Here is an 18,098-nt window from a genome sequence, read left to right as displayed (position 1 = left end):
AGTGCTCCAGTTTCTCCCACAGGCCAAACATGTGCAGGTCAGGTGAATTGGTCATGCTAAATTTAGATTAGATTACCTACAGTGTGGAAACAGGTCCTTCAGTCCAACAAATCCACCACCGAAGCACAACCCACCCAGACCCATTCTCCTACATTTACCCCTTCACCTAACACTACGAGCAATTTAGCATGGCACATTTTTGGACTGTGGGAGGAAACCGGAGCACCCGGAGGAATCCCACGCAGATACGAGGAGAATGTGCAAACTCCCTGAGGCGGGAATCGAACCTGGGTCTCTGGCGCTGTCAGGCAGCAGTGCTATCCACTGTGCTACCGTGCCACCCACGATGCCCATACTGTTAGGTGCATTAGGTAGGGGTAAATGTAGAGAAATGGGTCTGGGTTGGTTACTCTTTGGAGGATCAGTTTGAATTTTTTGGGTGGAAGGGCCTGTTTCCATACTATAGGAATCTAATCTAATTAAGCAGAAGCACCTATATATTTTTAACTTTGTTTCATTTTTCTTGTTTGATTCCATGCAATGACTACACTCTTGTGTCTGATTGGTTTGAGAGATTGGGAGACTGTTGGTTGGGTCTCAATTGACTGAATGTTTTATTGTTCCAGAAGTGTAAAGGGGTGGGGGTGGGGGTGGATGGGGTCAAAGCTTCAGCAGAAATCCAACAGAGCTGAGAGCAGACCCACATCTTACTCTGTTGGAACAGGAAAATCAACAGAAGACAGAGAAACCAGGACCTGAAATCCAAGCTGACACCAGATTCCCCTGTGATCTGTGCTTTCATTAGCACCTCTCCCATTATCCTGCTTTCCATTTGACGACCCCCTCAATGTTCAGAATCCAATCCTTGTCATCCTGAAGCCATGTCTCTGTGAGGAATCTCAGATCATAATTATTCTCTTCAATGTGTGCAGTTGATTCATTCGCTTTTGTTACAATGCAGCACACATTCAGACACACCGTTTTTATTTTCAATTTTTGTGATCTTTAGAATCCAGTTTTGATTGCTGGTGTATTTACTCTCCTTGTCCCTTTCTATCATTCTCTGATGTTAATTCTCCAGATCACGACATTGCTCACTGGCCTTGATTTGGATTGGCCGTGCTGAATTGCCCATAGATTCACTGCTCTCCAGGAAAAGCAGTTCCTTCTCATCTCTCTCCTAAATCTACTCCCCCTCATCTTGAAGCCTGGTCTCATCTACCATCAGAAATGACTGGATAGGGTAGGGCTTCATCCCCACAATTCAATGAATTTCCACTTTCCAGGATGTACTCACTCACTCAGTTGCTGTCTCACAAATGAAAGATTTCATTGCAACTTCTTCTGTTCCAAATCAAGGCAAAACATCTTTGAAAGCTGCTCTGAAAGTCCAGTCTTCACAACCACACTTCTGCTTTCACCAAAGACGATTACAGTCATACAGCACGGAAACAGACCCTTCGACCCAACTCATCTGAGCCAACAAGTCGTCCTAAATTAATCTAAATCATTTGCCAGCATTTGGCCCATATCCCCCTAAACCCTTCCTCTTCATATTCCCATCCAGATACCTTTTAAATTTTGTAGGAATTGTATCAGCCTCTACCACCCTCCGTGAAAAAGTTGCTCCTCAGGTCCCTTTTAAATCATTCCCTCTCACCGCAAACATATGCTGCCTAGTTTTGAACTCCCCTAACCTGGGTACTCACCCTATCCTGCCCCTTATAAACATCTATAAGGTCACCCCTCAACCTCCAATGCTCCACGGAAAATATCCCTGGCCTATTTAGCCTCTTCCTGTGTCTCAAACACTCCAACTCTGGCAACAGCCTTGAAAATCCTTTCTGAACCCTTTCAAAGTTTCACAACATCTTTCCTGGCGTAGGGAGACCAGAACTGAACACAGTTCTAAAAGTAGCCTAACCAATGTCCTGTACAGCCACTCCATGACCTCCTAGGACTCACTTTCAAGGAACTATGAACCTGCACTCCAAGGTCTCTCTGTTCTGTGACACTCCCCTTCACTGTGTCAGTCCTGCCTGGATTGCTTGAACAAAATGCAACACTTCACATTTCTCTAAATTAAACTCCATTTGCCACTCCTCTATCCATTGACCCATCCGATCAATTCTAATTAACAGCAAACTCTTTTTCCTCTCTTATTCCCTGGAAGCTGAAAATCTCCATCCCACGCAATCTCCCTCCATTCACATTTTGTTGAACCTAATTCCTGCTGCATCTCATCCTGAAGGGTCTGGTTCATGCTGATTAACAGGTGTCACAAAGCTAGTTCCTTTTTTGGACTAAAAGCTTTTCCCTGGCTCAAGGAGACGCTGTCCATGACTTTTTTCAGAGAGGTAATAAACCGGCCAGGTTCTGATCAGTCTGGTTTGAACAGAGATGAAAAGAATTTTGAGAGGTCTTTTGTTTATATGTAAACAGATGCAACTTCAGGCCAAGTTGGTCATGTTTTAGAAGTGACCTGTATAAAGAAAAGGGAGTGACCAGAGCAGTTTTAGTTCAGTTTTGAACTGGTTGCAAGTTCAACAGGGAGCTGTGTGGAAACTCTCTCTCTCTCTTTCCTGTCTCTCAACTTCAACCTATAAGCATGTGTTCCATTAATAATGGTTTTCAAAGGGAGTTGGCTTATTGGGACTGTTGTGTATATTCAGAACAGCATAACTGAGTCTAGTTGGATAGGCTGAGTTCTGTAGGCGTTCTTTATTCTGATCTTTGTGTTGCATTGTGTAATTTTGAGAATAATTTTTGTCTGTTTTAAAATCTAGTAGTCAACTGAGCTCACTTACTCCAGATAATTTTCACTGTCCACTTACCAAATCAAATTACAAAGTTATGGTCTGGGGCTGCCTGCTTAAGAATGTTTTGAGTGGTCTGGCTTAGACCATGACACAGGCCCACACTCTCACTCAGGGGAGATTTAATGGAAATATACAGAACATTGAAAGACCTAAACAAAGTGGGCGTTGGGAAGATGTTTCCATTAGTGGGAGAGACCAGGACCTGAAAGAGACTAGAAAAGGGAAGACCTTTTAGAAGGGAGATAAGGAGAAACTTTTCAGCCTGAGAGTGGTGAATCCATGGAATTCATTGCCACATGATGCTGTGGAGGCCAGGTCACTGAGGATATTTAAGACTGAGATAGATAAGTTCTTGAGTATCAAGGGTTATGGGGAGGAAGTGGGAGAATGGGGTTGAGAAACATATCAGCCACAATTGTGTGGTATGAGCAGACCTGATGGGCTGAATGGCCTACTTTCTGATCCTCTGCCTTATGGTCTCTTGCTGTCTTGGACACAGAGTGAGAGAATTGGGAGCAGGAGTAGGCCATTTGGTCTTTCGAGCATGCACCAGCATCGAACAGATCATAACTGGATATGAATATACCTACATCTAGGTGGATAGGCTGGGACATTTTTCACTGAAGCACAGGAAGTTGAGAGGTTACCTATAAAGTTTATAAAACCAAGAGGGGTGTCAATGAGGTGAGTGGCTGGTGCTGTTTCCTTCAGGTGGGGGTTTCAAGATTAGGGAGCAAACTTTCAAGGAGAGGAGAAAGATTTAAAAAAACACACAAGGAACACCTTCTTTTCGAAAGACAGTGGTTTGTGTGTGGAATCAATGTCCTGAGGAAGTGATGGATGTAGGTACAGTAATAACATTTAAAAGACATTTGGATAAGTACATGAGTAGGAAAGGTTCAAAGGGATATGAGCCAAACTACGTGGGACTAGTTTAGTTTATGAATATAGCAGCATGGACTAGCTGGACTGAAGTGTCTGTTTCTGTGCTGTATGACTGTAACTGTTCTATACTGGTCTTAAAACCATTATTTTTACCTTCCCCCATCACCATCCACTTCTTTGTTGTTCAGAAATCAGATGAACACAGGCTTGAATATATTCAATGACTGCCTGATCACAGAAAGCCATCCCAACTTCTGAACTCTTGCTAATATACCACTTGCCTTGCTGATTGCTTGCTACACCTGTCTGACAACTGGCAGTGACTGGTGTGGAAGGACGCTGAGACCCCATTGTACATCCACACATCATTCCTGACGAAGGGCTCGTGACCAAATCACCAACACTCCTGTTCCTCGGATGCTGCCTGCCCTGCTGTGCTTTTCCAGCACCACACTTTTCGACTCTAATCTCCAGCATGTGCAGCCCTCACTTTCTCCACATCCCAGTTTATAAGCATCTAAACAATGACATTTTTTCTGCATTTTCTTCCACAGCAAAGGCAAAATCATCACGTTGTGTTAATGCGTTTGCCAATGGAGACAGACCTGGACCAACGTTTGCAGAGTCTGTTCCCCCAACCCCCGATTCACCCCATTTCCTTTCAGTTGCTGCAAGTCAACAACTGAAGCTCAGAATTTAGAAAAGAAACGAAAAATATGGTGAGAAAAGAGAGTGCCGTACTCACAGATGTTGGACAGAGGAAGGAGGTTGCAATCTAGAGTGAAGTTCAATCTTTATTCAGAGAGAGGAGCAACAACAGCAACTTCCGAAGCTCATGTTCCAACTTCCGTATTCGGACAATAGGGGCGCTCTGATTGGCAGGAGGACCAGTCTCTTTCCGGTCCTCCAGTGCTTCCTATTGGTCCATCAAAAGAAGGACGTGAGCCGTGTGCGCGGACACCGAGCAGCTGGCGGCACAGTTTTTTTGCTGACTCCGAGGAGCATGCGCAGTGCTTGCTGACAGAGAGGCTGGAGATCCTGGGAGCTGGTGTTACTGACAGGTTTGAAGTGTCCAAATGCCAGGAGGAGGAAAAAAGGCTGGAGCCACTTTCTTTTCCCCATCTGTGGCTCGACTTTTTAGTCCTACTGCATTTTGTCTGGCTGCTCAAATTTTGTATATCTTTTCCCCAGGGTCGGGGTCCTAAGGCTTAGGGCAAAGGTTTAGGGTAAATGGGGAAAAATTTGAGGGACCTCGGATTAGAAATAAAAACAGTGTGAAAGTTCATTGGCCTCAAGAAATGCCCTCTCTTACACCCCAACAAAAATAGATTGTTCACAGCTCTATTGATCACTCATTGGGAAGAATGTTGAGAAACTTGGAAGGGTTGAGAAACGACTTATAAGGATGTTGTTAGGGTTGGAGCTCCAGGGAGAGGCTGAATAGGCTGGGGCTGTTTTCCCTGGAGTATTGGAGGCTGAGGGGGTAACCTTATAGAGGTTTATAAAATCATGAGGAGCATAGATAATGTAAATAGACAAGGTATTTCCCCTGGGGTGGCAAGGTCCAGAAGTGGAAGACATTAGTTTTAGGGTGAGTGGGGAAAACTTAGTGTCCTATGGGGCAACTTGTTTCATGCTGAGAGTGGTGTGTGTATTGAATGAGCTGCCAGAGGAAGTGGTACAATTACAACATTTATAAGGCATCTGGATGGGACATGAACAGGAAGGTTTACAGGGATATGGGCAAAGTACTGGCAAATGAGACTAGATTAATTTAGGATATCTGGTCAGTCGGGACCGAAGGCTTTGTTTCTGTGCTCGACAATTCTATGATTCTTTTTCGACATAGTCAGAGCCAATTTCACAAGACTAGGAATAAGCCATTCACCCATGACAGCCTGTCCTCAATTGTGGCCTAACTGCACATATTTCAATGCAAGTTTCAAAAGATGTCTGCAGCTTTTTAATGAAATTGAACATGCTTTACTAATGTTTCTGAATATATCATTTTAGCTATTCTTAATTTTAAAAATAAGCCATTTCCCAGGTAGAGTCATCACCATCCATTCTCTCTCCCTCTTCTTATCGGTTCCTGAATCCTGGCACCAGACAGACAATAATATCATCTGGCCTCCTGCTGGCAACTGCAGAGAACAGAGACAATCCCAGACCCAATCAGAAGACTGTCCTGAGGGGAATGACCATCTCCCAGAATAAAGTGTCCGGTTAAGATCCCCCCACCCACCACCACCACCGTGTCTGCAGCCTGGCTTCCAGCTGACTCTATCTGAGCCGAAGGTCCTCCAGTATGTGTTTACCCTGGATGATAGCATGCAGAGCCTCCCACCTTCTGTGAGACAAGTGCCACTCTGTCCTCTCCGATGTGTGTTGTGTCACTGCTTAACTGTTTTCAGTGGCTGAGCAGAGGTTGATGGCCAAGTTCAGAACGCATGAGAATAACCTTTGGTGACCCCACTACACCCTACACTCTGTCACACTCACGCAAACCCTCTCTCGTACATATGGTCTCTCTCAGACACACACACAAATCCACCAATGCACACACCCTCACAGGCTCCTACTCCATCATACACACATGCAAAAATACATGCACTCACACTACTCTCTCATACACGCACATACATACAAGTCCATGGGATGAATTTGCATTTGCAGTGTTATATTTGTAGATAGATTCAATGTGTGCTTTTTGTGGAAACATCGGCAGGCAGTTAATGAAGGCAATCAATCCATGTCATATTTTATCAACTCATACTTTGGGAGTAGAACCAGTCTGATTCAAGATTGGGATACAGACAGACCAAACCTCACACCTTTCATGTATTGTCTGAGCTGAGATGTCACCTATTTTTATAAAACCTTAAGTCATCTTGAGAACATGAATTAAAAGTAGTTCTGGGATTTACATATTAATGAACAGAAACCTGCAGCATATTCTAAAGATGGAAGACTTAACAGCAATCAAGGTTTGTTCAATATCTCCTATCAGTTGCATGAAACTGATCTTTTGCTATAAAATCTGTGTCTTAGGATCCTGCTCCACAGCTACCTGATGAAGGAGCAGCGCTCTGAAAGCTAGTGCTTCCAAATAAACCTGTTGGACTATAACCTGGTGTTGTGAGATTTTAACTTTGTGCACACCAGTCCAACACTGACACCTCCACAACGTTTCTAGTGAACACAGCCCACACTTCCACCAGGAAACTTTACAATGCTGATAAAACAACGCAAAACCTGCATCCCTAAAAAATTTACAATTTCTAATGATACCAGCTACTCATTCACTGCTCCATCTGATACATGACATTGGAAACTTAGTGCAGGAGGCTGAACGAATAGAGCAGCTTTAAAACAAAAACCATCTGGAGCTCAAAGCTTTCAATGAGAGTCTGAGCCCGATGGTAAGTTCAGGTAACCCTTTATTGCAACCCAACTTTGTTACAGCTTCAGATCCCCTCAGCAAAAAGGTGTAGAAAAAGTATCTTTTTTTTTAAAAACAGCTCAGGGTCTAAGTGCACACACTTCTCCCCCTGCCCCCTCACCCCCACTTTCTTTACTATTTGTCAGCACAGAGCTGTCCTTTTGTAATTGGATCCTTGGCATAACCATAAATTAGAAGAAGTATTGCCTCATGCACCAATTTAAATCCATACCTTGTCTCCAGCCGTCACTGCTTTAAACACCCTGCGATGGCATGTGATCTCCGCAGGTGACTCTGCAGGTGGGAGGAGCGGCTAAAGCTCTTCCCGCACTGATAGCAGGTGAATGGCCTCTCCCCTGTGTGGACCCGCCGGTGCCTCAGCAGGTCAGAGGCCTGGGTAAAGCCCTTCCTGCACTCTGGGCAGCTGAAGGGCCTCTCCCCCGTGTGGAACCGCTGGTGCTTCAGCCTGTCAGAGGAACTGTTGAAGGCCTTCCTGCACTCTGTGCAGGGGAACGGCCTCTCCCCCGTGTGGACCCGCTGGTGGGTCAGCAGGGCAAAGGAATTGCTGAAGCCCTTCCCACATTCGGTGCAGATGAACAGCCTCTCCCCAGTGTGGACCTGCCGGTGGGCCAACAGGGTGGAGGCCTGGGTAAAGCCCTTCCCGCATGTGGAGCACCTGAAGGGCTGCTCCCCCGTGTGGACCCGCCGGTGCCTCAACAGGTCGGAGGAATTGCTGAAGGCCTTCCCACACTCGGGGCAGCTGAAGGGCCTCTCCCTGGTGTGGACCCACCGGTGCCTCACCAGGTCGGAGGAATTGCTGAAGGCCTTCCCGCAGTCGGTGCAGGGGAATGGCCTCTCCCCAGTGTGACTGCGACGATGAATCTCCAGAGCAGATGGGAAACGGAAATCTTTCCCACAGTCTCCACACTTCCACGGTTTCTCCATGGCCGAAGCTTCAGCCACACACAACACGAGTAGAGCTCTTCCCCTCCGTGAATTCCTCTTCCCAGGCCTTATAACTATTTCAGGCTCCACACTCAGTGCACTCCAACAGTAGGGTCTCTCATCCAGTCCCACTGATGCTGAAAACGGACTGAAACAGGAACCAAAAAGCTTTGCTCCTTCTCACAGAATCAGTCAAAAATTGTTGTGGTCCCAATGGATTGAGTGACTGTCAGACATTGACATCAAAGTGAGGACTGCAGACGCTGGAGAGTCAGTATCGAAAAGTGCGACGCTGAAAAAGCACAGCAAGTCAGGCAGCACCTGAGGAACAGGAGAGTCGACATTTTGGGCATAAGTCCTTCATCTGTTGATTTTGAAACTTCCGTCTTCAGATCTTCAAATACTCTGTAAAAGGAGATTACAAAATTCATTACTGTCCGTCCAGAATAAAAATTCAGAACAAGCAATTTGTTTGTGTTGTTATTCCACAAAATTGAAAGCACTATCCCACTCTCTCTCTCTCTCTCCTGCCCTCCGCTCTAACTCCTTCTCCTGAAGGTGTTGATTCAGGATTGTATAGGGGCAGAAAAGCAAAAACGTCAAGATAGACATCTGAGTTTTGGATAACTCCACCTGAAATTTAATATCTTTCACAACACTGGGATATTGCGGAGAGTGAGCAGGTCTGATTTTGGGAAGCAAAAAAAATGTCAATACAGGGTGAGCCTGCAATGCAGGTTTTTGATGAACAACCAGACACAAAATGGAAAAATATTACAATGTCCTGGCATTGAAATGATATATTGAACAAACCTGGATCGTTAATTCTTTCATCTTTTACAATGGATTGCAGATATCATTAATATGTAAATCTCAGAACTTCCTGTAAGGCACCTTCCCAGGATAAATTTAAGGCTTTATAACAAAAGGAGACACCTCTGCTCAAACAATGCATTAAAGGCGTGAGGTCAGAATCTGTCTGTATCCCAGTCTAGAGTCAGACTGGTTCTATTTCCAATGTGAAATTTACAAAATATTACATGTATTAACTGCCTGCAGATTGTGCATTTTTTGAGGAAAATAGAATGCATATGCAAATATCATTCTGCAAACAAATTCACCCCCATGGACTTGTGCAGGTGTGTGCATGACAGAGAGAAAAAGTCTGTTTCTATGCTGTATATCTCTGTCAATTTGACAACAGAAATTTTTTTTTGATGATATTGTTGTAAATCATAGTGGGTACTAATAGCTCGATGTAAGGGTGAGAGAATTCCTCAAATAAGGCACTGTAGGAATCCTGGGAGAGTAGTATTTCTGGTTTACTTCCTATTGAACAATATTAAGCACAATCACCTACTTATTTCTAATTTTGGTTCACATTTCTTGTTTTATTCCCTGCCGTGACTACACTCGGTGTCTGGATGGTTAACAGGCTGGGAGATTGGGGGTCTGGATGGTTAACAGGCTGGGAGATTGGGGGTCTGGATTGACTTATTGTTCCAGAAGGTGTAAAAAAAAAGGGGGGGGGCAAAGCATCAGCAGAAATCCAGGAGGGGTGAGAAATCAGGACCTGAAATCTGAGGTGACACCAGATTACCCTGTGATCAGTGCTTTGATTACCTGTGCTAACCCTCTACCTTTATCTTGCTTTCCATTTGATCACCTCCTCAATATTGAGGATCCAATCCTTGTCATCTCTGTAAGGAGTCCCATATTTTAATTATTCCCTTCAATGTGTGCAGTCAATTCATTCGTTTTTGTTGCAATGCAGCACACATTCAGACATACCATTTTTAGTTTCAATTTTTGTGATCTTTAGAATCCAATTTTGATTACCGGTACATTTACTCTCCATGTCTTTCTGTCATTCTCAGATCTTCATTTTTCACATCACTGTATTGCTCACTGGCCTTGATTTGGATTGGCCATGCTAAATTGCCCATAGTGTCCAGAGATGTGCAGGTTAGGTGGGTTAGCCATGGGAAATGCAGGGTTAGAGTTTCATAGTAATAGAAGCAGGAGTAGGACATTTAGCCCGTCGAGCCTGCTTCGCCATTCATTTAGATCATGACTGATCTCTCCATTGTCTCACCTCCTCCTCCCTGCATTGTCCCAACTACCCTTAATACCTTTACCATACAAAAACCCATCTAACTGTGTCCTGAATATACTTAATTAAGCTGCCTCTACTGCTTCCCTGGGCAGAGAATTACATATATTCACTATTCTCTGGGAAAAGCAGTTCCTCCTCATCTACTCCAACTAATCTTGAGGTCTGGTCTCACCCACCAGCAGAAATGACTGGATAGGGTAGGGTTTCATCCCCACAGTGCAATGAAATCCCACTTTCCACCAAAATCGCAGATGTACTCACTCACTCAGGTGCTGTCTCATAAATGAAAGATTTCATTGCAACTTCTTCTGCTCCCAGTAAGGACAAAACATCTTTGAAGGCTGCTCTGAAAGTTCAGTCTTCACAATGACACTTCTGGTTTCACCAAAGACCCAGAGAGTCATACAGCACAGAAACAGGCCCTTCAGTCCAATTCGTATGTGCCGCCCAGATATCCTAACTTAATCTAGTCCCATTTCCCAGCATTTGGCCCATACCCCTCTAAACGCTTCCTATTCTTGTACCCATCCAGATGCCTTTTAAATGCTGTAATTGTATCAGGCTCCACCCCTTCCTATGACAGCTCATTCAATACATGAACCACCTTCTGCGTGAAACATGTCCCTTTTAAATCATTCCCCTCTCACCTCAAACGTATGCTCTCTAGTTTTGCATTCACCCTATCCATGCCGCTTATAAGGTCACCCAAGCATCTGATGCTCCAGGAAAATATCCCTGACCGATTCAGCCTCTCTCTGTAGATCAAACCCTCCAACTCTGGCAACAGCCTTTTTAAGTCTTTTCTGACCAGTTTCAAAGTTTCACACCACATTTCCTGCAGCAGGGAAACCAGAACTGAATGCAGTATTTTAAAAGTGGCCTAACCAATGTCCTGTACAGCCACAACATGACCCCCCAACTCCGATACTCAATGCTCTGACTAATAAAGGAAAGCATACAAAATGCCTTCTTCACTATTCTGGCTACCTGAGACTGCACTTTCAAGGAACAATGAACCTGCACTCCAAGGTCTCTTTGTTCTGAAACACTCCCTTAACTGTCCTGCCTGGATTGCCTGACCAAAATGCAAACATCATATTTCCCTAAATTAATCTCCATCTGCCACTCCCTGGCCCATTGCCCCATCCAATCAATTCTAATTTATAGTGAACTCTCTGTAAGTCTTATTCCCTGGAAGTTCAAAATCTCCATCCCACACACTCCCTCCTTTCTCAATTTGTTGAACCTAATCCCTGCTGTACCTCATCCTGAAGGGTCTGGTTCATGCTGATTAACAGGGCCACACTCAGGGGAATCTAACTGAAACAAACAGAATACTCAATGGCCTGGACGAGTTGATGTTGGGAAGATGTTTCCATTGGAAGGAGAGACTAGCAGCCGAGGGCACAGCCTTAGAGTAAAGGGAAGGCCTTTCAGAACGGGGATTAGGAGAAATTTCTTTAGCTAGAGAGTGGTGAACTGGTGGACCTCATTGCCACAGAAGGCTGTGGAGGCCAGGTAACTGAGGATATTTAACACTGAGACAGAAACAGTTCTTGAGAATCAAGGGGATCGAGGGTTACAGGGAGAAAACAGGAGAATGGGGCTGAGACACTTATCAGCCGCGATTGAATGCTATGGGCAGACCCAGTGAGCTGAATGGCTTTAATTTCTACTCCTATGAATAGGAAAGGTTCAGAGATATATAGGCCAAACAAGGTAGGACTAGTTTAGTTTATGAATATAGTCAGCATGAAATCAAGTATCTGTTTCTGTGCTGTACGATTCTGTAACTGTTCTTAAAACCATTTTTTTCTGTTCCCTCATAACCATCCACTTCATTGTTGTTCAAAAATCAGATGAACTCAGCCTTGAATATATTCAATGACCCCTTAACCGCAGGAAGGCCTACCCCACTTCTGAACTCAATTCCCCTTGCTAATACACCTTGCCTTGCTGACTGCTTAGTGCACCTGACAACTGGTATTGACTGGTGTAGAAAGACACTGAAACCTCTTTGTACATCCACATAACATTCCTGATGAACGGCTCGTGTCCAAAACGTCGACTCTCCTGGTCCTTGGATGCTGTCTGACCCGCTGTTCTTTTCCAGGGCCACACTTGTCAACTCTGATCTCCAGCATCTGCACTCCTCACTTTCTCCATATCCCAACATATCACCATTAAAACAATGCACCTCCTTTCTGCTTTTGTTTTCCCACAGCAAAGGTTACATTATCACATTGTGGTCATGCATTTGCCACGTATTTGCCAATTGAGACACAGATCTGGACCAACATTTCTAGACAAAAGTAAGTACTGCAGATGCCGGAGATTAGAGTCGAGAGTGTGGTGCTGGAAAAGCACGCAGGTCAGGCAGCATCCGAGGAGCAGGAAAATTCCTGATGAAGGACTTTTGCCTGAAACGTCGATTTTCCTGCTCCTCGGATGCTGCCTGACCTGCTATGCTTTTCCAGCTCCACACTCTCGACCAATATTTCTACACTCTGTCCCCCTCCCTGAATTCACTCCCTTTCCTTTCAGTTGCTGCAAGTCAACAATTGAACGCCAGAATGAAAAAAAAGTGGAACAGGCGGTGAGAAAAGAGAGTGCTGTACTCACAGATGTTGGACAGAGGAAGAAAGTTGCAGTTTGGGGTAAAGCTCAATCTTCATTCAGAGAGACAGGAGCAGCACCTGCTTCAGAAGCTCATTGTCCAACTTCCGCATTCAGACAATAGCGGTGCTCTGATTGGCAGGAGGACAAGACACCTTCCTGTCCTCCCGAGTTCACTATTGGTCCATCAAAAGTAGGTTATGAGCCGTTTGTGCGTACAGCCAGGAGCGTGCACAGTCTTTTGCTGACACCAGCGGACATGCGCACTGCTTGCTAACACCGAGGTGCATGCGCATTATGCTCTTCAGAGATGCTTACGTTACTGACAGGTTTGAAGTGTCCACATGTCGATCACTAACTGGAGGGCATAGGTTTAGGTTGGGTGGGGAAAGATGAGGGATGAAAAAGTGTTGCTGGAAAAGTGCAGCAGGTCAGGCAGTTTCCAAGGAGCAGGAGAATTGATGTTTCGGGCATGAGCCCTTCTTCAGGAATCAGGAGGGAAAAATCTTCTGGAAAGATGAGGGACCAAAGGATTAGAAAAAACGTGAGACATTTAATTTGCCTCAAGAAATGCCAGAACTAGAGGACATTAGTGTAGGGTGAGTGGGGAAAGGTTTAAAACGGACCTAAGGAGTAACTTGACTCAGGACTGGGATACAGACTTGAACCTCACACCTTTCTTGCATTGTCTGAGCTGAGATGTCACCTAATTTTATAAAATCTTATGTCATCGGGAGAACGTGACTTAAAAGTAGTTCTGGGATATACATGTTAATGAACCGAAACTGCAACCCATTCTAAAAAATGAAAGACTGAATTGCAACTGGACTTGTTCAGGAAATCAACTGCATGACACTGTAATGTTTTGTGATAAATTCTATGTCTTACGATCCTGCTCAACAGCTACCCGATGAAGGAGCAGCACTCCGAAAGCTAGCGCTTCCAAATAAATCTGTTGTGACTATAACCTGGAGTTGTGTAGATTTTAACTTTATCCACCTCAGTCCAACACCAGCAACTCCACATCATTTCTCATTAACACAGCCCACACCTCCTGGTGCTGCCAGTAAACTTTACAATGCTGATAAAATGACACAGTACCTGCACTCCTGAAATATTTGCAATTTCCAACAATACTAGCTACTCATTCACTGCTCCATCTGATACACGACATTGGAAACTTAGTGCAGGAGGCTGAAAGAAATGAGCAGCTTTAAAACAAAAACCATTTGGAGCTCAAAGCCTGCAATGAGAGCCTGAGCCCGGCGGTAAGTTCAGGTAACCCTTTATTGTGACCCAACTTTGTTACAGCTTCAGAATGTCCCCAGAAAAAAGGCGTAGAAAAAGTAGCTTTTTATTTAAAAACAGCTCAAAGTCAAAGCGCACACACGCCCTTTCTTAGCCTGTAGGAAGTATTGCCTCATTCAGCAATTTCAACGTATACTCTGTATCCAAGTAGGTTTCTCCCTGTTCATTTGCTGGGGAGAGGGAGGGGCCCAGTGGTGGAGAGAACCGGGGGGGGGGGGGGTGCAGTGTGGAGCCAACCATAGGCCAGAAAGGGTAAAGGATGCTGCTGGAACGACTGAGTGAATCCTTTCCCACAACGGTAGTTTCCTTCCCGAAAAATGACGTGAGTGAATCAGATGGGGGTTTTATCGCCCTTCACCCCCACCCCACCCCAACTTCCCCCCCCCCCCCCCCCAAAAAATGGCTTCATCGTTAGACTTGGAACTCTAGATTACTGACTGAATTCCAATTTCACCATCTGCCAGGGCAGGATTCAAACCCAGGAGACCCCGGAACTGGGTTAATACTCCAGTCGATAATGGCACTCAGCTATCACTCCTTCAATGCCCTGCTATGGCACGTGAACTTGCTGGTGCCTCTGCAGCTGGGAGGAGCAGGTGAACACCTTACTGCACCTGGGGCAACTGAAGGGCCTCTCCCCCATGTGGACCTGCTGGTGTTTCTGAAGTGTGATGGCCTGGGTAAAGCACTTCCCGCACTCGGGACAACTAAAGGGCCTCTCCCCCGTGTGGATCCGCTGGTGTGTCTGGAGGTTGGAGGCCCGGGCAAAGCCCTTCCCGCACTCGGGGCACCTGAAGGGCCTCTCCCCGGTGTGGGACCGCTGGTGTCTCAGCCGGGCAGAGGCCTGGGTAAAGCACTTCCCACATTCACAACAGCTGAAGGGCCTCTCCCCCGTGTGGACCCGCTGGTGGGTCTGCAGGGTGGAGGAATCGCTGAAGCCTTTACCGCACTCTGGGCAGCTGAAGGGCCGCTCCCCTGTGTGGAGCCGCTGGTGGATCAGCAGGGCAGAGGCCTGGGTAAAGGCCTTCCTGCACTCGGAGCAACTGAAGGGCCTTTCCCCTGTGTGGACCTGCCGGTGTGTCAGAAGGTGGGAGGAATCACTGAAGGCCTTCCCGCAGTCGGGGCAGGAGAGTGGTCTCTCCCCCTTGTGGATTCGCTGGTGCCTCAGCAGGGCAAAGGAATTGCTGAAGACCTTCCCACACTCAGGGCAGCTGAAAGGCCTCTCCCCCGTGTGGATCCGCCGGTGGGTCAGCAGGGCAGATGCCTGGGTGAAGCCCTTCCTGCACTCGGGGCAGCTGAAGGGCCTCTCACCGGTGTGACTGCGTCGATGAGTCTCCAGAGCAGACAGGGCACAGAAGCCTTTCCCACAGTCGCCACACTTCCACGGTTTCTTCACAGAGCGGGATTCCTCAGGTTTCTCCATGGCCGAAACTTCAGCCGCACACAAACGTGGGTACAGCCCCACCCTGCCGTGAATTTGTCTTTCCAGGCCGTATAACTGTTTCAGGCTCCACTCTCACTGCGCTGCAACGTAGGGTCTCTCATCCAGTACCACAGATTCCGAAAATGTACTTGAGCAGGAAGCAAATGCTTTGCTCCTCTCACAGAATCACAGTCAAAAATCGTTGCAGTCCCGATATCCCAGTGTTACTGTCAGACATTTATGTGAAAGTGAGGATTGCAGTTACTGGAGAGTTAAGAGTTCAAAAGTGTGACGCTGGAAAAGCACTGTAGGTCAGGCAGCATCCAAGGAGCAGAAGCGTCAATGCTTCGGGCATAAGGCCTTCATCTGTCGATTTTGAAATTTCCATCTTCAGATCTTCTAATACTCTGTAAAAGGAGATTACAAAAGTCATTACATTCAGTGCAGGGTGACAATTCAGAACAAGCAATTCTACTTTCTGCAGAATATACTTTTCTTTTGTTATTCCACAAAATTGAAAGCACCATCCCACTCTCTCTCCGCCTCTGTTCTCACTTCGCTCTAATTCTCAAGGTGCTGATTCAGGATCTTACAGATGCAACCAACAGAGTCATAGAGATGTACAGCATGGAAACAGACCCGAACCCAGGGAAAAGACTTTGTCTATTTATCTTATACATGCCCCTCATAAATTTGTAAACCTCTATAGGTTACCTCTCAGGCTCCAACACTCCAGGGAAAACAGCTCCAGTCTGTTCAGCCTCTCCCTATAGCTCAAATCCTCCAACCCTGGCAACATCCTTGTAAATCGTTTCTGAACCCTTTCATGTTTCACAACATCTTTTCATTGAAAGGAGACCAGAATTGCATGCAATATTCCAACAGTGGTCTGACCGATGTTCTGTACAGCCACAACATGACCTCCCAAGAGTTCAAAATTTACATGAAAGAAGTCTTCGATAAGCATTTGGTACTTCAAGTTTGACAAGGCACTGATGAAATGCATCCAACAATCTTGAAGGAAGGGACGATATAAATTATGGCTTCCACAATTTCTCAGTCTTCCATGGACTTGGAGGTGGTGCTAGAAGTCTGGAGAACTGCAAACATTGCAGCCTGGTTTAAGAAAGGTTGTAATGCTAACCTCAGTGATTATAGAGTCATAGAGATGTACAGCATGGAAACAGACCCTTCGGTCCAACCCGTCCATGCCGACAAGATATTCCAACCCAATCTAGTCCCACCTGCCAGTTTAAATTTGGTGGAGAAGCTTCCAGTAATACTTATTCTGGTCAAAATTAGTAGTCACATGGAGAAAGGTGGATTGAGTAGGAAGAGTCTGCAAGGTATTTCTGACAGGGACACTGCATTTAACTAACTTGTTGGAGATTTGTGAAGACGTTACAGGCTTGATAAGGATAACACTTCAGCTCTCTTCTTTGTTATCCATCCTGGCCGTCTTGGGGAGCCTGGTACCCCTATAGCCTTGACGTTATTATGAATGGCATGCGTTTGAGGCGATTAAAGCACCAAAGTGTGACTTCAGATTACTTGGCTACATTGGTGTCTCGGTTTTGCTATCCTATCTTTCCCATAAAGGCTGACACCGACTGTGAGCAGGAGTCTGCTGGGCACCACCTTCATTAACCAAAAGGGAAAGAGCTATTGATTCAGCACCTCAGTAAATCTTGAGGCAGTCTTGGCTCCTATGCACATGTTGGGATGCATGCAAGGAGATGTTTATATTTTGCTTCTGTACTTAGAATTCATAAATTGAAGCCAATGTACATTTAAAAAATATTCAAGATTAAAAGTACAGAGGAGATCAACATTATACAACAATCTAACAACCCCGTCCCAAGACAACATGTGCCTGACCCTCACAAAGCTGGCGGCTGGTTGCCCGGACAATCCGAGAGCTCCTTCCCCGGTGAAGTAAACACTGGGCCTGTGGGGCTTTTATTCGCGGCCTGCGGCCTCCCCCTAGGAGTTTATAAACTCCCCAGTCTCCCTCCTCCCGCGGTTCCCAATCCTACCCTGTCTCACTGTCTCCTCTCCCCGGGGGCAGGAGCCGGGTCTTGGCGCTCGGACCTGGCGACCTCCCCGGGATGTTTCTGAAACCTGGTCCTGTTCTGAAGAAGGATCCCCGGACCCGAAACACGTCCTCACATTTCTCTCAACACGAGCTGCCGGACCTGCTCAGCTTTTCCAGCGGTTTCTGTTCTTGTTCCTTCAGCCGCCGGCGCCATTCCTCTCCCACACTCAGTCACACTGTCTTTGTCCGGCCGCGGGACCTACACTGCACATGCGCCAACACGCAGGGGGCGTGGTCCAGACCACGTCGTCACCAACTGAGGGGGCGTGGTTGGGGGAGCCCTCCAACCAATAGGAAACAATGGGGGTTGGTTTTCCCCGCCCCCAGCCTCCTGAAAGGTGTGTTGCTTTTTAATTTCCAGCCTGTTCAGGAATGTTACTCCAGACCTTTGGAAAGCTGAAACATCGGGAAACTTCCAGACACAAACAAAGGGATTTTAAAAAATGAAT

General features: G+C 46.0%; 3 protein-coding genes across 6 annotated transcripts in view; all 3 read right to left on the bottom strand.

Moving 5' to 3' along the window:
• Window positions 1–18,098, bottom strand: part of LOC132808466 (zinc finger protein 729-like) — a 42,797-nt gene that overhangs the window by 3,354 nt on the left and 21,345 nt on the right. The gene's annotated exons all lie outside the window — the stretch shown is intronic.
• On the bottom strand, window positions 7,313–15,498 carry LOC132808484 (zinc finger protein 436-like). Of its 2 annotated transcripts, none has more exons than XM_060822153.1 (2): window positions 15,443–15,498; window positions 7,313–8,496 (listed from the first exon to the last, which is right to left on the bottom strand). In XM_060822153.1, exon 2 carries the CDS (start codon window positions 8,089–8,091, stop codon window positions 7,393–7,395), a length of 699 nt encoding a protein of 232 aa, XP_060678136.1. In that variant the 5' UTR covers window positions 8,092–8,496; window positions 15,443–15,498; the 3' UTR covers window positions 7,313–7,392. The 2 variants fall into 2 exon arrangements, with proteins under 2 accessions (XP_060678136.1, XP_060678135.1); XM_060822152.1 differs by lacking the exon at window positions 15,443–15,498 and adding an exon at window positions 12,830–12,904.
• Window positions 14,530–17,838, bottom strand: LOC132808481 (zinc finger protein 572-like). 3 transcript variants are annotated; one of them, XM_060822149.1, is made up of 2 exons: window positions 17,591–17,838; window positions 14,530–15,961 (listed from the first exon to the last, which is right to left on the bottom strand). In XM_060822149.1, exon 2 carries the CDS (start codon window positions 15,552–15,554, stop codon window positions 14,682–14,684), a length of 873 nt encoding a protein of 290 aa, XP_060678132.1. In that variant the 5' UTR covers window positions 15,555–15,961; window positions 17,591–17,838; the 3' UTR covers window positions 14,530–14,681. The 3 variants fall into 3 exon arrangements, with proteins under 3 accessions (XP_060678132.1, XP_060678133.1, XP_060678134.1); XM_060822150.1 differs by having other exon boundaries at window positions 17,724–17,838; XM_060822151.1 differs by having other exon boundaries at window positions 17,750–17,837.

The sequence above is a fragment of the Hemiscyllium ocellatum genome, assembly GCF_020745735.1.
Source record: "Hemiscyllium ocellatum isolate sHemOce1 chromosome 27 unlocalized genomic scaffold, sHemOce1.pat.X.cur. SUPER_27_unloc_6, whole genome shotgun sequence".
Taxonomy (NCBI): domain Eukaryota; kingdom Metazoa; phylum Chordata; class Chondrichthyes; order Orectolobiformes; family Hemiscylliidae; genus Hemiscyllium; species Hemiscyllium ocellatum.
The sequence above is the reverse complement of the archived record's forward strand: the minus strand, read 5'-3'. Positions and strand labels throughout refer to the sequence as shown.